At 29.9% G+C, this 24,092-nt stretch overlaps 1 protein-coding gene across 1 annotated transcript in view; it reads right to left on the minus strand.

Annotated features, from left to right (window-relative positions):
* TppII (Tripeptidyl-peptidase II) overlaps positions 1–24,092 on the minus strand; it is a 286,875-nt gene that overhangs the window by 43,343 nt on the left and 219,440 nt on the right. The window contains exon 15 of the mRNA XM_065513274.1: positions 20,847–21,261. Coding sequence (XP_065369346.1) covers positions 20,847–21,261 — 415 coding nt within the window. The remainder of the gene's footprint in view (positions 1–20,846; positions 21,262–24,092) is intronic.

Raw genomic sequence — 24,092 nt, forward strand, 5'->3', positions numbered from 1 at the left:
AAAATAAAATAACTGTAAACAGGATGCTTTTTACATCGTTCTTTTAAATATTATTTTCATTTTACACTTCTTTCTTGCAGAAATTTAAAAGTTTCCATTGTTTTGTCAGTAGCGAAATAGTGAATATTTTTAATTTTGTTCCTTTTTTTTCAGAATATAATTAATTATGTTGTTTGTTTTTCAGTTAATTTATATAAATACAACTATACAAGTAAAATACTAAAAAAAAAAATTTTATTTTAAAAAAATATTTTAAATTTTGGGCTACATATGGAATATTTGGAAAAGTTTCCATTGTTTTGTCAACCACTGTACATTGTTTATTTTAAAAAATTGGAGAATTATGGTTTCTTGTAAAAAAAAGTTTCATTTGTTGCCTGGCAGCTAAGTGGTTATTGTACATTTTACATTTAACCATATTCGATTATCCTGAAATTCTAGAAAAAATAACTTGATTTTGAGAAAATAACTTGACAGAAAACACCAGCATAGTTATTTATATGGAAATTTAATCCAATTCATTGAAAGTTGTGTTTTGCAAAACATCATGAAATACACGGCAACAATTCCTATAATTTTTTTTTTTACACATCTCTGGAAACTATTATTTCCAAATAGATTATTTAAAGCAGTATTTATGGAGAATTTGCAATTAGCTTATAGTTAAGGTGATTATACTATTAAAACAAAATTAATTGTTACAGAAACAAATTTTATAAGTATTTATTTTTAAAAAATTGCTATATATGCAGAACTTTAGATATATTTGTCCGATTGAATGGAACCTGCTGTAGAGATAGAGAAGGAGTCATGCTTTCAGAATACAATAAACAGAAATTTGACACTGAAATACACAGAGTTCCTGGGTTAGTCAAAGTTTATATACTTGCTTGGTTACTTAATAAATTGTATGTAGTTATTACATAGTCAGATAGCTAATATAATTTAATTAATGCCTTGTAAAATTTTAAAGTTTTATTGACATTCTTATCTTCAAAGTACTTGGGGGCGTATGATTGTTTTTAATTAATTTGTATGAATTAAATAATAATCATACGTTCCGGAGTATTACTATTAATATGAATGTTAATATATGCAGAACTACTAAACTATTTGCCCGATTGGAATGAAATTTGCTGTGCAGATAGAAGAGAATTTAAGCTTTAAGCTTTCAGGGATTTCAACACGGATTCCTGAGTAAGTCAAATTTTATATATTTGCTAGGTTTTTTAATAACTTGAATTACATTGTCAGATTACCAATATAATTTGACCTGCCTTTAAGCTTTTTAAAGTTATATTGGAATTTTTTTTAGATATTGTCAGTTTTACAAAATATTTTATCTTCAAAATGCTTAAAAATACTTGGGGGCATATGATTGTTTTAAATTAATTTGTATGAATTTATATATTGAATTGCCAGATAGCTAATATAATTTAACCAGGCTTTAAGGTTTTAAAAGTTTTATTGGATTTTTTTTTTAAATTGTCAATTTTACAAACTATTTTATCTTGAAAACGCTTAAAAATACTTGGGGGCGTATGATTGATTTTAATTAATTTGTATGAATTAAATAATAATCATACGTTCCGGAGTATTACTATTAATATGAATGTTAACATGTGCAGAACTGCTAAACAATTTGTTCGATTTGAATGAAACTTGCTACGAAGATAGAAGAGAATTTAAGCTTTGAGTTTATTTCTAAAAGAGATTTCAAACGAAAACATGCAGTTATCCTGAATAACTCAAATTTTATATAATGTGTTTAATTAATTTGTATGAACTGTATGAATGTTTAATTAATTTGTATGAATTTAGAATTTTATTATTAATATAAATGTAAATATATGCAGAACCTTTAAACTATAAGTCTGATTAAAATGAAACTTGTTAAGGAGATACAAGAGAATTTAAGTTTTCAAAAATTGTTAATGAATTTAAAATCTAAAGAAGTTAAATGCAATTTTTATTTTATGTATTATTGAAGTAACGGTCAGCATTTCCAAGTTCATAACTTCTCTTTAAGTTACCTTATTTAGTCAAACATCAATGAATTGAAAACGTCATATTAAATTTATAAATGTTTTTAACAAAAACAAAAAAAAAATTATATTTCAAGTTCAATAATTTTAAAATTGTGATCTAATTATACCCTTCATCATGAGGGGCAAGGGTATATATAAGTTTGTCATTCCCTTTGTAATTTCTACATTTTTCATTTGCGACCCTACAAAGTATATAAATTCTGGATCTGTAGCTCCCAAATAACTTACATATACGATTCATACATCAATATATCCGCTATAGACCCGGTTCAGTTGCTATTTAAATGACTGAGATATAAAACCAGAACAACATAGATTTTTGACCTATTTTTTACCTATATCTGGATTACTAAATCATTAATATAGACAATATGGATATCTAATGATAGACATTTCAAAGACCTTTGCAAAAAAATATAAAAATAAGTCAATCCTACAATTTATTTTTAAACTCGAATTTTTTATTCCAAAAAAAAATGTTTGTCAAAAAATTTTGTTCACTAATAAAAAAGGAATTAAAAAACATTTTTTTCACTAAAAAAAATTTTTGTTAAAAATTTAAAAGAAAAATCAAAAATTTTTAAATAATTTTTTTTTTAAATTTTGGTTACCTAAAGATATTATTTTTTTTTTATTTTAAACTATAATTTGGTGAAGGGTATAGAAGACTCGGCATAACCTAATACAGCTCTCCTACTTGTTTTCATTTAATACAGTTTTTATATCCTTTTTTAACATATGAAATAATTAATGAAGGTTGGCTACCAGCTAAGCTGCTGTTACCATTAAAATACCCTTTCAAATCAACTACCGTTACCGCTAAGCTACCGTTAACGAAATAACTGTAATTACTTTTACCGATATCCTAAAAATAATTTTAATTATAAAAATACAAATTTTTGATTTAAGTTTACTTTATTAACTTCATTTTAAATTTTTGTAAATTTAATTCATGATGAAATTACCGTTATCATTAAAATATAACCGAAATAATATCAAATGCAATTACCGTAACCGCTAAAATACCGAAATCGAAATTATTATAATTAGCTTTACCCTAACCTTTTAATCGTTTCGAATCGGTAACCAACCTTAAAATTCATATACAAAATGCTAGGTGTCGTATGATTGATATTTATTTATTTGTATGAATTACATAATAAGTATACGCTGCCTAGTCACCTCAGAAAATAAATGTTTAGAAGCTCATAACTTCTAAAATATTGGGCTAAATGCAATAAAACGTAATGGCTAGATAGACAAGGAGTTGTGCTTTCAATATATGAATAACAGATAGTTACATATAATACACACAGTGAGCCTAGCTAAGTCAAAGTTGACTTAATAATGTAATATAAGAAAATTACATTTTGCTTCAAATTAAAAACTAATTTAACACCTGAAAAATATAACAGCATTTATTGAAATTTCACATTTCAATTTGTTTTACAATGACAAAATACACCATGAAAAAACATTTCTAAGGTCATTAAATTTATAATCCTTTTAATATTCCTGTTTATTTGTCACATATTACATGCCAGCCATACAGCTTTTATACATTTGTATAAATCTCCTGTAAATGACCAATTATTATTTGTTATTAAAGGAATTATAAAATGTTTCTATGTCAAATGATGTCAAGTACATTTTATTACATTGTTCAAATAGTAGTTAAAATCATGTCGTGTTTTTTTTATTTTCTATTTACTCTTTCGAGCAAAAAGTAAAATAAATTTACTTTCATAGTGAATAAATGTACGAGTATTTCATTGTGTAACATTTTATAAGAATAATCATGTGTATTGCATTTTAAATGTGGCATTTTACAGTTTTACATGACAACTGTGGCACACATTCTTGTTACATCAACTGAGCACATCCAGCTACGATACATATGAAAGTTGTATATTAAATGTGTGGAATATTTTACAAATTCATACATATATATGTGTGTATATAAGAGGCTTTAGAGCAAAATAGCAACAACATACAAAAAAAAAATATATATAAAAATCAGCAAAATAACAAAAATAGCAATTTGTTTGCTAAGATAACAGACAAAACAAGCATTGACGTATTTGTTTAATTTCTTGTTCTTTACAAGTTTTAACACTAAAAGACATTTTAAAGCATATTTACACACAAATGTGCAAATAAAATTATATATGTATATATTCGTATAATAAGTATATGTACGAGGTAAATTTGTAAAGTTCTATCACAAAATTGTGAATCAAACCTATAAAAATCCTTACGATTTTGGTTTTAAAGAAAAAAATTTTACAAATTTCTGACCAAAAACTAAAATTCCTTGAAATTCTTAAATTTTAAATCAGTCCCCAAGCTCACCCAATTGTTAAACTTTGCGTTTTTAATCCTCATTTGCCTCGAATCGAATTTTTTTTTTTTAAATTTTCTTTAAAAAAATTATTTTTTTTTTAATTTATTAGTGAAAAACAGTTTTAAATACATTTTTTTTTTCAACTTAATAGCGATATTTATAAGATATTTGTGCTAATTTAGGTGATTATGGTCAAATATGGACCGATCCACAAAAAATTTAGTGTTGTGATTTCTTTTAGCTCGAAACTTATTGTTGCTGAATTTTGTATGGATACTGAAGGCATTTATAGACCATAGAACCATTTTTCGGGAAGAAATTTGTATGGGGGCTATGAGAAATCATGAACCGATTCTTATAATTTTCACTAGAGTTAAAGTAGGGTCACACATGGCAAATATTTGCTCAAAAAAGCTTAACCACTTTTTTTACCACAAATTTATTTGACGTGTTTACTGTTACAATTGTTTTGTAAGTTCAAACAGCATCAAATAAATTAAAACTAAATTTTTGGTTTTGAATCATCCTAAGTAAAATAAGTTTTTGAAATAAATAAAAGAATTCAAATGTATTTTATTTAGTGGTTACGTCTTTTTCTTCAAATATTTGTCATGTGTGACCCTACCTTTAGTGCTTTTATTATAAAAATAACGTGTGTAAAGTTTTATGGTATTATCTGCAATATAGTTTATATATTTACACAAATAACCAAAAATATGTTAAAATTGTCAATTTTTTTTTAGGTTGTCTCATAACTCTGGTTCTACTGAACCGATTTTGCTGATTTTCAATACCAAACAGCTTAGGACAACAATAAACATATTTTTTGCAAGTCTACCAATTTTGTTTGCGTATTTTAGAAGTGAGCCTGTTTTACACAGACACACAGACGGACAGACAGACGGACAGACAGACGGACATTGCTCAATTGACTTAGAATTTCTTTGTTGGGTCTCAGATGAATATTTCTCAATGTTACACACAGAATGACAAACTTATATATACCCTTATTCACCACTTGTGTTGGTGGAGGGTATAAAAATTTTATGACAAAAGCTTATTTTTTGGTGAAGTAAAATTCGGGTTAAAAAATATTTTTCCTGATTTTGACCCATTGTAGGTCCGAATTACTATGGTGTATTATACGCCGTTGCAAAGGTCTTTTAAATATATATCATTATATATCCATATTGTATATATTAATGACTTAGTAATCCAGATATAGATCAAAAATAGGTCAAAAATCTACGATTTCCTGGTTTTTTCTTATATCTCAGCCCAATTCGGTTAAATAGCAACTGATATCGTATATATTGATGTCTGAATCATGTATGTAAGTTATTGTATGATTTCAACATACATACATACAGACAGACAGGCGGATATGACTATATCGACTTAGCTATCTAAGAAGTGAGATCGAAAAAACCTTAACACACATTTGTCCTTAAAACTTTTAATCTAAAGTAATTTTTAGATTAACTTTTTTTAATGTCAATTATGTTCATTTGCTGTAAATCTGATTTAAAATGAGTGACGAGAAAAAAGGGCGTACTAAAATTATTAAATATTTTCAACAAAACCCAACTTGGTCCTACAAAAAGTTGGCCAAACAATCAAAGGTCTGCCGTCAGACTGATTTCAATGTTATTAAACAGTATCGGGAGAACTTGTCCGTTGATAGAAAACCTGGTTAAGCTAGAAGGAATAAGTCCACATGATGTTTCTAAAGTCAATAAATAGAAACCATTTTCAAAGGAGCTCCCAACACATCCGGTAGAAAAGCAGTACGGTTAGCTCAGTACTCGGACTATTTGGTACGAAAAGTTAAAGCCAATAAAGGTTTAAAATCATACAAGGTTCACGGAAATTGAAGACAAATTTTATTTAAAAAAATATAGCTGCAGCATAATGGATGACGAAGCGTATGTTTCTGGAAATTTTTTCGCAGCTTCCGGGTTAATATTTTTATTTTTGCTGAGGGAATGGTGTAGAAAAGCTTAGGGCCCAAAAGCAGACAATTTTCCCAAAAATATTTTGGTATGGCAAATAATTTGCAGTTGCAGCCAAACATTTGTTACAAAGGGCTCTATAAATACCGAAATTTACATCAAGGATTGTTTACTAAAGCGGATGCTTCCATTCATAAGACTTCTAATGTGTCCACTTATTTCTGGCCTGATTTGGCATCCTGTCAAGGCCTTGAGTGATACAAGAACAATAATGTGGTATTTGTACCAAGAGAGGCAAATCCTCCAAACCGCTTGGAGCTAAGGCCAGTAGAGAGATATTGAGCTCTTGTTAAAAGAGAATTGAAGAGCGCAAAAAAGGTGTCCAAAAGTGTGAAGATTTTAAATGAAGAACAAAGTGACAGAAATCTCTATAAAAATATTAATGGACGGGTTTCCGGAAAAGGTTCATAATTTCCTCACTATTGATTAGAGCTATAAAAATAATATTTTTTGTAAGTTGTAATAATAATTTCAATCAAATAAAAAAAAATAATCAAAACTGTAGGTTTAGTGGTTTCATTTTTATTATATTAAGATTTTTTCGATCTCAGTACTTAGAACAAGAAATTTAGGAACAAAATTAACATATTTTGGGAAATATTAAAATAAAATCTAATTTTTAATTAAAATATATCCATATTTACTTATATATGAGTTTTTGGCTTCGTAGGATACCGTTAACCTATTCGCAGGTATGACCAAACAAATTGAATTTTTTTAAAGAGTTTCAAAACTACATTTTCTAATTTATAAAATATTTTGTTTAAAAAATTTTAGAATTTTTTGATCATCTCATTTGGGATAAATTAAGAATATAATAGGGAATAAAAATATGAAGAAATTATGAAGATCTAATTTTTTTGACGGCCGTTTCATAACTCCATTTTCAATTTTTTAAAAATTTTGTTTAACAAATTTCAGAATTTTTAATCATCTCATTTGAGGTTTATTGAGAATATATTAGGAAATAAAAATATGAACAAATTATGAAAATATCTCCTATAGTTTTTCCGTACCTGCAATTTAAATTTAGCAATTTTCCAGAAAAACAAATAATTTGGCTATATTTTGGCGAATGAGCTCAATTTCCTTACTGTTATGAATTTTAAATAAAACCTATTCATAATATTATAGTCCAGCTTATTCTAAATATAATCAGAAAGTTTTACTAATATTGGAAAATGTTAAACCTTAAATCGTGAAGGTCAAAGTTAAAATATTTGGAATTTCTAATGAAAAGATAGCGAAATGTTATATATTTTTCGGGCGATTTTGACGAAACTTCAGAAAAATATAATATGAAGTCTTGTATTTATAATAACATAAAAAATGGAAATTAACCCTTAATGAAACTTGGGTTTAAAATGACACTCAACTTTTGAAATCACGAAAAATATACACAATATGAATGGTGCTAATTTTAATGTTTTTTATAATTAATTAAACTGAATCATTCAAGTTATTTTTTAAATTTAAAAAAATCAAAAGTACACTAAAGGGTTAAAATCAATTTTATTCTTAAAAAATCCTCAATAAAATATTAATTACGTTATTAAGGCAAAAATCAGGTATAAACACAATATTTTTTGCCGTTAAAAAAATGTATGAAAAATTGTGAAAATTTTTTAAAATGGGTATTAGTAAGTTAAACTTTCTAATAACGTCCCCTTACTAAAACAATTGTGTATAATTTTATTGCCATTTCGAAATAATAGTGTTTAAAATTTTTGTGTTAGTAGACATCTAGAACAAAAGTAATATTTCAATTGATCTTTTGACCCACTTTGTGGAAGTAGAATTTAACCAAATTTTGACCACATATAAAATCAGTAATGTAAATTCTTATTATGCAATAAAAAAATAATGGTGTATATGCTTATACACTCTGATTTTTTTACACTTTTACACAACAAAAACATGAACAAAATTCCACAAAAAATCCAAGATTTCTTTCTTCAAAAATCTAATTCTGATCAGCATTATTGAACTTGACAAGGTTTTTTATGATTTTAAAAGTTTGGGGTCATACAAAAAGTGCTTTTTTAATAAAACAATAGACCGGCATGCATGTGTGAAGTTGTCATAGTGAAATTTCATGATTCAGCATCAATGCAGAATAACCAGCACATACCTACATCTGTAAGTATAACTAATCTATGTAGTTCAATTGCAATTAAAGGGAAACATTGCCCTCGTATGTATCTATACACAAGAATTTAAGTTACAAATGTACACACATGATTTTTCCAACCCATACATTTGTACTTTACATTAAGAACAAGATGAGAAAAAACCCATCACATGACACATACCCATGTAAGAGGAGCAAAAACATACAAATGCACGTAAAACATATTAAAAATAAGAAAAACAACACAAGCACAAAAATTAAGTGAAAAACAAAAATACAAAATATTAACAAGAGACCAACCATCCAGCCAACCAACTAACCAACCAACCATTCAAACCTACAAACAACATGAAAACCACACGTACATGTGTTAGTGCCAGTAAAATATCCTTGAAGAGGTTAACATTACACAAATATTTGAAACCAAACATACTTACTACTCGTATGTAGAAATGAATGAATGACTGAAGGTTAAATACTTTTTATGTAGACTCACAACACAACGCACCAGAGAACCAGCTAAACGAGCAAACAAACAAAGGAGTATAAAATATATATTTAAAACAACAAAAACAAGAAAAACAAATTGACAACGAATGTTTAAAAGACGAAAACGACAATAACCGACACATTCTGTTTACCCATATTCACTGCTTCTTTAGTGTAAATTTCTTTTATTTTACTCAATTTTTTTCCCTTAACTTTAGCAAATTTACACATTCGGCTTAGCTCAGCGAAACGATAACGAGCCTTTGCACACAGCCACATACTTACACAAACAAATACATTTATTCACATTTCCACTTGTACACACATTTCTCTACACACCACACTTTTGCAACTTTGAGAGATTAACTGTAAATTTAAGAGCAAATTTATGCTTAAATTTTGTGAGAAAATTGAGTATGAATATTGTAAATTTTGCCACCTTTTTGGATGAGTTGTTTTATAGAATAAAACGCATGCTAGAAAATGTTAAGTATTCATGTTAATGTTAGCAAAATGTTGCTCTCTATTTTCTGTTATTGTCTTTTTTTTCAGTTTAATAATGTGGTAAAATATTAGTGTTTGAAGGTACTGGGGTTAAATTAAAACTATAGTTTCCCAGCGGCGAAAAGAAGTAGTAAGCAGGCCTTCTGGAAGGCCTTATTTATCAGACACAAGGCCTCATTGCTCCATTCCATACTCATATATTTTTTACACACGATGTCCTAGCCAGCCAAGGCCTTCTTCAACAGGCCTGATAGAAGGCCTTCTTCAACAGGCCTGGTAGTAGGCCTTCTTCACAGGCTTGTTATCAGGCCTTTTGTATATTATTTGAATAGCTGTCACAATTATTTAAAAAACTGTCATTTCTAAAGGTAATTTTAATAATTACCTTTAAAAATTAAACATATTACAAATTATTTTAATTTGTTTATAATAAAAACTCGTAAAAAATTCACACAACTCACAACCGCGTTGTCAAAGAATTTAAGCAAAACTATTTTAAGTTTACTTCTTTTTTCTTTTCACTTTTTGCATTTTATTTTGTGTTTGTTGTTTTGTCTTTGGAATGTGATTTTTTTAACGGTATTTTGTGCTTGTACTTTTTTTGTACCAATAAAAAGAAGGGAGCAGGTAGGCCTTCCATAAGGTCTTCCTGAGAAGGCAAGCGAGCATGAGTACTGGATCTAAAAAAAGGCCTAGGAAGGTCTTACAGAAGGCCTTATAGCTGAAGGCCTCAAAAATTTCGCCGCTAAAAATTACATGCTAAACATATGGACATGTTAAAACATTATTCCATGTAATGTATATGTATTTTGTATGTAGAATTATATGTTTGAAAAGGGACTGACAACAAATGGTTTGTCTACCTTTCGATAAAGAGCATATTTTGTTTACCTAAATCTAATTTTTTTTTACATATTTACATTGGTATTACAACATTTTTATTAATCTTAAGCCCTGTTAAAATGAATTACTTTGAAATGATGTACTTTTTAGCTACAATTGCAAATTCCTGACTGGAGGTTTTAAACAATTTTTAAGGCCTTAATAACTTGTAATAAATCGTACTATCCCAGCAAAAACTTTACTAAATATGCTGAAAAATAAGGGGAATTTGACGATTATTTGACTAGAAAAAGTACTTTTTTTTTAGTTCGCGAAGCAAAATGTTTCCCAAATAGTTTAGATAGCTATTTCTTCAATCTTTCGAAAAAAAATATAAAAAAATTAATTTTTTTTTTCCAAAATCAAAAACTTTTTTTACTTTTTTCACAAAATACCGTTCGAAGGATAAAAAGTACCATTAAATCACTGCTTGTGGATTGTCACATATTTAGAAACACTTCCTGTATCTAATTTAATGTTTCTAGGTTCACTACACTCTGCTACAAAATGACACTTTTTGTCAGAACTTGAAAAGTGATCTAATGGGGTTGTAGGCCTAGGTGAGGACGTACTAAAACCGTTTTCATAGATTTTGAAACAGCCTCAAAATTTTGAGTTATTTTGAAAAAACTGTTTTAGTTCTATGTCAATCTACGTCAATTTAAAGAGAAACATATTTTATGGAAAAAGTACCAAAAATTAACCCAATTTTTATCCCTTAAGCGTTCGAATTTCCAAAAACTACCAAATTCATGTTTGTTATTTTTTTGATAAGTAAAGAATGCAATTTAAAATTTGATTCTATGCTAACTGAATTAAAACATACATTAGTTGCCAAAAAAGTACTAAAATATAGCTGTTACCCATTTTCTTACCTAAAGGGTCGAATTTTAAAAAAGTACCAAATATCTGTCATCTTTTTTAAATGGAGTAACATGCAATTTTATGATTTTTTGTATCTTTACCGTTTTTACCCCCTAAACGTTCGAATTTCGAAAAAGTACCAAATACCTGTCAGCTTATTTTTTAAGTGAAGTACCAGTCAATTTTAAGTTTTTTTGTATCTTTATTAGTTTTGAAGATATAAGGATTCAGTCGTTTGGGCTGTCAGTAACGTTACTCTTTTATTATATAGATTCGGCTACCTTATCTTTCCCTGTAATCAAATGAATGAGGAAATATGTTGAAATACAAAAATTGGTCTACTGCGAAAGTCGCTATATTTTGAAATAAATATTGCTCATACAACTTGTTGTTCACTTAGGGAAAATGTGAATTAATCCATACATTTAGAAATCACTCATACCACCAGTGGTTCCTATTATAAATTTATTTGTTCTTTTTATACAAAAGTTTATCTAAGGAGATTTAGTTATGAAAACAAAATCCCAAACTGAAATTATCAAGAGTTATATTATTGATAAATTCACTGACATTTATTGTTGGGGGATAAGCTAGTTCCTATGCGCATTTCACTGGCTGAAATTATTGAAATTAATCTAGATTGATATATAGATAGTGTTACTATTTTAATAAATTGTTTAAGTTTTTTTTTATTTAACATTTCAATTCAAAAACAAACTGTTGCAGTATGCTCGACTTCCATTATTCCAATGTTAACAGTGTTCGAAAATGTTATCAGCACTTTAACAGTGATACAAAAATAATCTTAAATATAAAAATCATGCTAGAGATTTTAAACTGTTAAGAAAATTACTATTACTCTCTATTTAACATAGCATTTACAGCTGTTGGAAAAACTCTAGGGGCCCTGTTATTGAACAGTAAAAATATATTGGATTAACATTGGCGCCATTAAATGAATTTGAATATGTTTTGGGTGTTTTGTGTGAGTATATCTGTGTTCTTGTGCTGGCTGTTTTTATGACAGCAGCGACAAGACCAAAAAAAAGAAGAAAAAACGATGATAATAAATAAAAAAGAGATGTAGACAATGTGTTTTGAGGGAATATAAAGGCAAGTGCTGCATTAATACAATAACAACAAGTAAATACACATAAATGAATATGTTAAGTTGTTTTAGATAATGATACCCATACACAACTAAATAAATGTAGATACTTTTTTTCCGTCTTATCGTTGTACCCCGGTCTTTTAGTATGTCTGTCTCTCCGTCCGTCCGTCTGTCCGTTTGTTTGGCTGGCTACGAGATTTTCCTTTTGTAAACATATTGGTCGTTTTGTCGTCATTGTGTGTATTTGTTTTTTGTTTCTATTTAGTAGTTTTATACAAAAACAAAAGTTACGATCTCCATTCAGTATTGTTGAGATAGCAAGAAAAAACTAAAACTAAATGAGGATAGCAAAAAATAAAAAAACAAGAAAAAATTATTCATTAATTTTGTTAAACAAAGGAAGTCATTGTTAGAACATTGGAGGCAAACAGCAACATATAATTATGTCTCGTTTGATAAACGTATAAATGAGTTTGTGTACGTGTATCCGCATGTTGCACCATAAACACATTAACACACACACAAATATATTGTACTTTGTGGATGGTTGCAAGTGTTTGTAAATGTACTTATATATTAATAACTTAATACGTGGACTATCCAAAAAGTCCTTTCGATAGCTGAAAGGTATTGTTTGAAGGGTCTAAACAAATTTGCAAAGAAATACGATTTTTGAGAAAAACAAGCCTGACTACCTCGACAAAACTTTAATTTTCTGTAAGCTTTTGTCCTCGAATTGTTTGTATATAATTTTGCAATCTGACCAGTAGTTTAGAAACCACAGATTTAATTAACTCTTTGCGATTTAGTGGTCACTTTTCTATAGTCTTTAAAACATAGTTTCTTAGCATCTATTGTCATTTTGCTAAACAATAAAATTTTTTGAAGTCATCGTTTATGTTTATGCAAAACTATTGCGTCAGTGTGCTCTGGTTAGATTAATATATTAATTTGAAGATATTGTAAACCGCAGTATTTCTAAGAGACTTTCACGCATTCAATAAAAAATATCACAGAGTGTTTATTGTTCACCGAATTCAATGTTTCTTTGCTATTTCGTTTGTTTGGTCAAATTTAGTCAAAATGATTAGCTATATACGCTACGAATATTTGTATCATAATTAATTTTAATGCCAACAGCCACGGTGGTTAATAAACTAACCACCCCATTCCACAAAAAAGCCTTGGAATGGGGTGGTTTTGATTTATTTTTTCTGATTTTTTACAATGATCTAACCTTGATTAAAGTAAAGGTATGATTACAATTTATTCTCACTTAGTTATTGAACATTGTAGTGTAAACTACAACGTTTTTTTTGTTTCGAAAATGTCGAATTTTGTGCCAACAAAGCGTCATGTGCGGGAAGTTTGTTTGATTTATTTTGCACACCGATTGTTTACCGAAGCTTATGGTGAATATGTTTAATCGGTTTCAAAGTGCAAGAGATGGTTTGTGCAGTTCGGAAGAGGTAATTTTGACACGGAAAACAAATATCGCCAAGGCAGCGAAAAAAGTTTTATGACCAAGTGGTAGCTGAACAACCTTTTCTAAATGCAACTTGATGTGATAATGTTTCAGTTACTATTTTCTCAAAAAGTTTGGGAATAACACTCAATTTAGCTATACCTCTATAATTAGAAATATTGGATCTGCTTCCGGATTTCAACAAAGGAATAATATATGATTTTTTCCAGAAATCAGGAAAATAACCATTGGAAAGTGATGCGTTAAATAAGTATGTTAAGGGCAATTCAGGATACTGAATATCTCGCGTAATCAGCTGATAGACCAGATTTCCTGTATTTTTTATAATGTTTATTTTCCAAATTTTTTAAACTTGTAAGCTGCGTGGTGTTCCAAGGAGGACCATTATGAATTGTTTTCTTCATCATTGGAATAGATGATTTAAAACATTTAAATAAGCCATCATAAAATTGATTTAGAATTAGATCAATGTTATGGGGACTTAAATTGTTATTAGGATTAATTTCGAACCAATTTTCCGTTGAGAGTAGGTGATTTAATTTGGAATAATCAGCTTTCTTAAAGTCAAAGACTTTTTCCTCATTCCTCAATTGGAGGCATTACTTCATGAAGATTATTGTAAAACTCAACTGGAGCTTGAAAAATCATTACGAGCTACTCAAGCAGCAATTTCGAAACGTTTGCGAGCAGCAGGATTCTTCCAAAAGCAGATAAATTGGGTACCATACGAATTGAAGCCGAAAGACCTTGAAAGATAATTTGTGCACCGAATCATTAGTTTCGATCAAAAATGGATCCATTACAATAACCCGAAGCGTAAGTGATTGTATGTGAAGCCAGGTTTGACCGCCCGGAATCGACACCAAAGCCAAATATCCCTGGCTTCTAGGTAATGATCTGTATATCATGAGATGCTGAAATCTGACCGGACCACTACAAGGAACCTGTACAGAACACATCTGATTCGTTTGAAGCGAACATTTGCCGAAAAACGTCCAGCATATGCGGCCAGACATGAAACCGTAATATTCCATCATGACAACGATCGGCCACAGTATGCAATACCTGTTAAAAACTATTTAGAATGAAGTGGTTGGGAAGTTTTGCCTCACTCGGCTTATAGTCCAGAATACTGTTTGTTTCGATCGATGCAGAACGCTCTCTGTGGAATACGCTTCACTATGGAACAGAGTATCCGATATTGACTTGATTCGTTCTTGTCCTCAAAAGATGAGCAGTTCTTTTGGCTCAGAATTCATATGTTGGGGAAAAAACAATGGTAAAAAAGAGTTTGTCTGAAAATGGGAACGATTGTATTAGTGGGCGTGGCACCTATCACACCAAAGTAAATAGTTATTTTCGAATATCTGGAGTACTATAATTGTGAAAGTCTTCAAACTTCATATGAATCAACTTCTTATCACTGCATGAAGTTCAATGAAAAATGGGAGGGATCGGAACTGGGGGTGATTCACTTCCCATACAAAGTAAATAGATATTTTCTAAATATTTTGAGAACTATAATTACGATAATCTTCAAACTTTGTCCGAATATCTCTCTTATAATTTGACATAGTCTGGCTGAAAATGGGCGGGATTGGTTTAGTGGACGAGGCGCCTCCCATGAAAAGTAAATTGTATTTTCTAATATCTTGAGAACTACAATTGCGAGTCTTCAAACTTCATACGAATCAATTTCTTATCACTGCATACAAAATGAGAGGAATCAGAACAGGGGGAGTCATCTACCAAACAAAGTAAATATATAGTAATTTCTAAACAACTCGAGAACCATAATTGCAAGATTCATCAAACTTTGCCGGAATAGCTCACTTATCATTTTACATAAATTGGCTGAAAATGGTCGGCTTAGTGAGCGTTAGATTCCACGCCCACTAATATAATACTAATGAAAGTAAATAATTAATTTCGTATATGGAGAACTGTAACCGTAAAATTATTGGAACTTTGTATAAATTAATTTCTCATCACTGGTTAACTAAAATTGCAAAATTCTTTAAACTTTGTCTTTGGTCTGAAAATGGGCGGGTTATTAATAGTGGACATGGAACTTCACATACAAAATAACTAGATATTATCGAATATCTGGTGAATTGTATTTGAGGAAGTCGTAGAACTTTGAAGGATTTATTTCGTGACCATAGTATTGTTACGTTTTAACCTTTTCAAAACGTTTGGTTTATTTCCTTTAAATAAACCGGATACTTTTGATTGCAAATAAAAGCCGTTTAGTAGTTTGAAAATTGTAACAACTCTTTATTTATTTAAAATGTACAACAACAACAGAATTAAATAGTCACTCAATGTTTTTTATACACGTTTGTAAATTCGCAGAAATACAGACACAATTTATAATGTACACGAGTTTACTTGAAAAACACAACAAACTTTAAGGCACTCAGTTGATGTTTATTCGAAAAGCGTCTCTGATAAACTCACTCACGACTGCAACCTCTGCCACTATTTATAACACTGCCATCTGCACTCTAGATTGTTCTTTAACTGTCAAAATTCGAATATTCTAGATCTTACTAATACATACATGGCGTACTAATACATACTGTGGTGTACTTTCTACAATGTTCTTTAACTGAATATTCGAATTCGAATACAGCGTTGCCAACTTACGATCAAATCAACTGAAAGCATTTATTTAATGATGCCCACAGATATGTTACAGTTTGCTATTACATCACTGTTATTTGAAAACATTATGCTACTTTTAAATCAGCCCTTAAAATCGTTATATTTGAATTCAAGTACAATTTCGTAACAGTATTTTGATTAGACCTATTGAATATTTCGAAAAGTTTCCACTTTTTTGTGCATGATCAGTAGCAAAATATTAATATTGCATAATTAATGAGATATGAAAGACTTTTTCAGACCACCCTCTTAGCTATATCTGTGTGTGCAGGTATTCCATAAGTAGATGGGTGTATTTATGTGCAGCATTGTTTGTAGTAATTGTCTTTCTGTGTTTGGTTGCAAATATCCTGTATAAGTATGTTTGTACGTTTATTTCATTGTTAATGTGTGTGTGCTACACATCCTGTTTTCTCCATACATACATATTTTGTATCCTTATCTCAATTAAAAATGATTGTAAAATACAATGGAGGTGGGCTATTGTAGTGACGGTTTATTCCTACAATTATAGCCACAATAACAATATGCTAACGGCCGATAAATGGATTTCGGCACAAGTATTGTAAGTAAGTCTATGTTGGTTTGCTGTAACAATATTCGGTTAAACCCCCAACACAAAATACATTTAGTATAGATATTTACTACTTAGTTATTAAGACTTTAAAATTAAATTATCACATCATTGTAGTAATGCATATGAAAACTGATTAAATATAATTTTAATTGCTTTAAATTTCAGGAATTATTTGTTATCGTATCGTAAGGCAGAAAGTTCTATACGTAGACTAACTTTTAATTAAAATTAAATGAATGAAATTTAGTTTATTTTAATGTTTAATATTTTTATTATTTATTAAAACATTTACCGCAATAACCATAGCAAGATATTGGATTTTGAAATTATCTATAATGTAAAGGAATCATATTAAAATTACTGATTTAAATGTTGCTGAAATTTAAAAGCTACTTCTATGAAGCTATTATGGAAGTATATACAGTGGCTGACAATGCAATGGCAACTTTACCAAATATTCTAAATTAATAGATCAAAATCCTTCAAAACTTCTTAAGAAATTTGTATTTTTTTTAGTATTTCATGAGTATGAAGGGACAAAACTAAAAATTTCAATAAAAAATAATGAATTTGTAAACCTTTACATGGCCATGCAAAATTTAAAGTTCTCCAGAATTTAGAAATTCGCTTTAGTTTGGTCTTTATAGGTTCACAGTTTATATTTATATTTTTCAACAGATGTACGCAAAATACCTAAAGTAAAACTGTTAATAACTTTACAGCTGTTATCATGTTTGATCTCATATTAAAGGTAATGAATCGTAGATTTTAAAGTTTAAATAAAAAAGTATATTTTTTTTTTGCTTAGACCATCACTTATCATGCAATGCATTGTGTTGGAACTAGGAAAATAGGTTATGGAAAGGAGGATAGAGGGAGTAGTGTTTGTGGACATTTGATTTGAATTTGCCTGCATTGAAAGGGACAGGAAATACTTCGACAGGAAGATTATTCCACATACGGACGGTACGGCTGAAAAACGAATTTTCTCTGTAGTGTGTTGTGCGATCCACTGACCAATCGACCACGAATGAATGAGCCCTCGCTGATGAACGCGTATCCAGCACTCAGGAACTACTGAGAGTACATAACCAACATATCTATGACTGCTCAATCAGTATTCCGGGGGGACTAGGTGAAATCATGGACCAAACAAACCTTATCAACAGAGATTATTTGTGTAAAGTTTCAGCCAGCTAGCTTCTTTTGTTTGCCCGCAATTGTGTTTTCAACAGACAGACAGACGGACGGACATAGCTAGAACATCTTAGAACCTTATGAGGACCCAGATTATATATAATTTTTGGTCCGAAATGACAAAATCTTTTTTGGTGGTGGGAATAAACATAAATTTTTAAGTAAATTTAATTGAAAAAATAATTCTCTATTGCAACACAGTATTGTCTATTACTTTAGTTTTAGGAAACATTTTAATCGCTATACGAATTTTAGAAGAGATGAAAGGTTTTTAAAACTATTTTTGAATTTAGCTCAATAATTATAATCTATCGGCAATAACATGTGCAATTTTGTTACCATAAAATATCCATTTCCCTCGAAGTGAAAATTGATATTGTGATATTCCTATGAACTGTTCATTAGTTGATTTTGTTCGTAAAAGCTGATTATTGTTTACAAAAGCTGAAGGCCTTTGATGCTATTGCTGTTATTATTCAATTAACTTATAATTTTAATTGTAAGTTAATTCTCTATATATAAATAAAACAAATGTTTACAAAATTCCATCTAAAAATGTCACAACATGGGGAATTTTTTCACGTGAACAAAGTTCATGTGAAATTTTGATTCGCGGTAGGGGTGATTGTTTCACTAATCGATTTAAGTTTAAAAGAAATTATACAGAGATGCTTTTTTATACTACAACATTTGTATTTGTAAATGTTTAATTTTTTTGAAGAGCACCCGCGATTTTAGTATGAAGTTTGTTAGAAACGTAATATTGCATTCAGTTTTGAGAACTTTCATGAAGGATCTTGGATGTGCTTCAGCAAAATGTGTTGTTATAAAAGTATTTCGACTCCAAAGCCAAATATACATTGCGTAATTCTTTGTATTTGGTGGGAGCAAAAGCAAAAGGGACCTACCTATTATGAGCTTCTGAAAACCTGTGCCGAACTTAACTGATTCGCTGAAGCTAGCCGAAAAACACCCAGAATATGTAATATTCCATCGTGACAACGCTATTCCACATGTTGCAATACCTGCTAAAAACTATTTAGAAAGAAGTAGTTTTGAAGTTTTGAGTCCACACCTTTCCCCGTTAATGTGATAAAGCTTTCATCGTGGTATCATATTGAGTTCGTATTTTTCGATCTACAATCTCCGAAAGGATTTCTATGAGATTGAGATCTGCGATTCGAAAGGACATATGTACATTTAAAGTTAATTATCTCGAGATGTTCCCAATCTGAATGTAACCATAAAATGGCTTATAAATGAAGAAAATCTTTAGAAAATGGAAGACACCTTTTTTGAGATATCCTTTGTGCAAGGAACATGTTTTGGTTTAATATCCTGTGTTCAAAGAAATAAATCTTAAGAAAATATATTGAAACTAGGGTACAAAATCATTACTATGAGAACAATATTGTAAAAATTGGATAAGCGATTTTATACTTTTCTTATATAAAATTTTAATTTTTAACCTCGATATAAGAAAAGCCAAAGAGAATTTAAATGTTTTAAGCCTTGTCGAAAATGTTTGTTTCCTCCTGGCTATTAATGACTAACAGCTCTAAATAAGTTGAATGGAATATGTAAGTTAAAAACCAGTGGTCGGCACTCATAGCCACTATGGTTATTTACTTGCAAACAACACGAATACCAACAAAGTTATTAAAAATTACACAGAGCAACAAATGTTTAACCCTGATATCAGAAACGTATGTATACTTCTAATGGTTTGTGATGCGCTGAAATCGAATCTGATTTCAGATGTTGCCAATCCAATCAGGTTTTCGTGAAATTTACCTTTATTAATACAATTTGTTATGTCTTCTAAAAGCTCTACCAACTGCTAGGCATAAAGAGAACATGGAACCTGGATTAATATTGTTTGTTTATTATTTGAAACTTATTCGAAACCAAGGTACTAAAGTATACTATTTAAGTTGCGCTGATTCCGAATCTGTACTCTGTACTCTCCATCACATTAGGTTTTCGAGATGTCTTAACATAAAGTATGAAGTACCCCAATTTTTCGCTATAGTGGGGACATTATAACAGCACGAATTGATCTTTTTTCATAAGCTTTTATAAGAAATAAACAATTTTAAACAGCTATTAATCCAGGTTTGATGTTCTCTTCATGCCGACCAGTGTTTTCAATTCACCAAACTGCTTTAGACACTTAAACATATTGCAACAACATGTCATACATTCAATAATATCAACCGTGTGCAATATCGGAAAATAAATCAAATTGTTGGCAACAGTTTCGGTGGTCGGTGAAACCAACCAACAAAATAAGCAAAAGAGCTCATATAAACACCTTCGGTTGGACACTTATAATTACTATTCCCTTGCCATGTACACACGTACAGACACATAGATTAAAGAATCTATGTACGAGTATGAATGGTTGGCTACATACAAATAGCCAACAGACAGTCAAGTTAAAATTAAAAAAAAAATACGAGAAAATAATCGTTGAATATTTAACGAAAAATGAGGAAAAAAGAAGTAGGTATGTAGTCAAAAAATAAACTTACGTTTTAATCTTTGAAGCATCAGGACGAGTATCGCATTTAATGCCGTAGTATGCCAACAATGCATCTTTATCGGTATCCCTAATGACATTGTCCGCCAACAGAACAATGCGTTCGAGAGCATTGCGCAATTTTTGTTTATTCTCCTTTTGTTTGTCCTCCGCATCAGAGCCACTACCACCACCCCCAGCTGCCGACGATGTTGAGGATGATGATGATAAATCCTCAATTGTTTGTGTTCCTGTTGCTGCTGCTGCTGTAATATTGTTTGCTTTTAATGACTTGGCAAATGTAAACGGATATTGAGCCTTCAATTCAGTTGATGATTCAATGTTTTGTATGAGCAGTAAATGAGCAGCCAAATGTTTGGGATGTGCAGCAATTATGTCTTCATAGATTTTTTCAGCTTTTTCAAGTTCTGCATTGGAAAGAAGAGAAATCATTACAAAAAAGGATAAAATCACAAACAACAACTATACAATGCAAATGATGAAAAAAAAAATGAATGCCAACATTAATGAATTCATAAATTTGTATTTGAATTTTCTGCTGGCATAAAAAGAACCCATCAAACTGAAAACAAAAAGTTGTGAAATTATGTGGAATAAACCAATGTTCGATGGACTGACTTAATCAACTGGAAGGAGATTAAAACTAACCAAACGACCACTACCACTGCTGCTGCTGCAACTATTACAACAATAAGAAATGAACAACCAGCTTAAAACAGAAAACCAAAAAAAATAATAAAAAAAAACAATTAATAAGAATTTAATTAACTTGGCACTTTGTGGTTTTTTATATTTCGGCCAATTTTGTCTTCTTTATTTTTAATTGTTTTTTGTGTTTTTTTTTTAATTTTTTGCACAAATTGAAAAAATAAACAGGAAAAATTGAAAATGAGCTGCAAATAAAAAAACCTACTAAGTAGTGTCTACTTGGCAGTCATGCCACTGCCGACACACCCAAAAATGTTGCAATAAATTTAATGCAATTTAAAGTCATGATTATGCCATTTAAAAACTGTTAAATATATTACGACCAAGTGAATGAATGAATGAATGAGTATATAAATAAATGCCATCAGTGGTAGTATGTAGTTGCAGCATGTAGTTTTCCCAGAGTTTAATGAACGCTCGTTATTTTTATATGTATGACATTTAGATCTTTATCGTTGCTTCGTTTTTTTTTTAATAATAAATAGTTAATTAAGAGACATTTATTGCTTGTTAATGTTTGGTGTTTTTTGTTATAAACTAGTTTTAATAGTATTTGTTATAAAGGGTGTTTTTTAAGCCCTATAAAACTTGAAATTGTTAAAAATAATAGCAACAAATAAATTTATATTCGAAAGATCAATACGTGACATTAATATTTGAAAATGATTTCGGGCATATGGCCACCGCCGCTGTTCTTGACGAAGCGCATTCTGGAAGTCCTACTTTTTCGAGCATTGCTGATATGTTGCGAATAACACGATAAATGTTGGCCTACAAGGCGTCGTTGTTGCTTGTTTATCAGCATAAATTAGTGCCTTCACGTGGCCCCACAGAAAATAATCGAGAGGTGTTAAATCACACGACCAATTGACAGGTCCATTTCTGGAAATCAAATGATAACCAAATTTTGATTTCAATAAATCGATGGTTGCAGTTTGGCAAGTAGAGCCATTCTGTTAAAACCACATGTCAACCGGATCAATCTCATCCGCATTTCCAAACAAAAAATCATAGATCATGGTGCGCTAACGATCTCCATAGACCGTAACAAGAGATCAGGCTTAATTTTTGAAGAAATAAGTTCCTATGATGCCACCACGGTGTAAACCGCAACAAACGGTTTATTAACAAACCCATTAAGACAAAAATGATCCTCATCGCTAAACACAATTTTACAATAAAACAATCGTCTATAAAATGAGCGAATCGATGACTGATTTTCAAAGTAAATTTGGATAATTTGGTAGCGTTGTTCATGAGTCAATCTATTCATGATAATGTGTTAGAGTATACTGATCATAAATATCAAAAAGTGAGCGCAGTATGACAGATCGTTTGATAGTTAACCCTTTCGTAAGTTCTGTAGGACTAAAAAACATCCTTTAAATACATACTAGGTTGCCATTCATATAAAAATTATTGGAATAATCGAGAAAAATAAATATTTTTTATTCGAATAAATTTTTAAAAAAAATGTAATGTTAAACAAAGATTTATAAATAATGATCCACGATTGAATCCAAAATACGATTAAATATTGATCTATGATTGACGCCAAAATATGATTAACTAGTGATCCGGGATTGAAGCCAAAATACTATTAAATAATGATCCATGATTGATGCCAAAATATGATTAAATATTGATCCAGGATTGAAGTCAAAATATTATTAAATAAAGGTCCAGGATCGAAGGCAAAAAATATGACTAAATAATGATCCAGGACTGAAGCCAAAATATGATTAAATAATGCATCGCGATTAATCCAAAAATATGATTAAATAATGATCCAGGATTGAAGCCAAGATATGACTAAATAATATTTCACGATTGAAGCCAAAATATGATTATTACCCAAATTTGATGCCGAAATATTACTAAATAATGATCCACGATTGAATCCAAAATATGATTAAATATTGATCTATGATTGAAGCCAAAATATGATTAAATAATGATCCAGGATTGAAGTCAAAATAGGTTTAAATAATGATCCTGGATTGAAGCCAAGATATGACTGAATAATATTTCACGATTGAAGACAAAATATGATTAAATAATTATCCAAAAATTATGCCGAAATATGACTAAATAATGATCCACGATTGAATCCAAAATACGATTAAATATTGATCCATGTTTGAATCCAAAATATGATTAACTAGTGGTCCGGGATTGAAGCCAAAATACTATTAAATAATGATCCATGATTAATGCCAAAATATGATTAAATAATAATCCCGGATTGTCAAAATACGATTAATTATACGACATAAATCACCAAAGCTTATAGTGAATGTATTCCATCGGTTTCAAAGTGCGAGAGATGGTTTCAGCGGTTCAGAAGTGATATTGACAATGAAGACAAAGATCGCCCAGGCCAACTAAATTGAAGACCAAGAATTGTAGGCATGAAGATTGCTGTAAAACTCAACAAGAGCTTGCTAAAACATTGGGAGATACTCAAGCAGCAATTTCAAAACGTTTGCGAGCAGCAAGATTCATCCGAAAGCAGGGAAATTGGGTAGCC

The sequence above is a fragment of the Calliphora vicina genome, chromosome 5, assembly GCF_958450345.1.
Source record: "Calliphora vicina chromosome 5, idCalVici1.1, whole genome shotgun sequence".
Taxonomy (NCBI): domain Eukaryota; kingdom Metazoa; phylum Arthropoda; class Insecta; order Diptera; family Calliphoridae; genus Calliphora; species Calliphora vicina.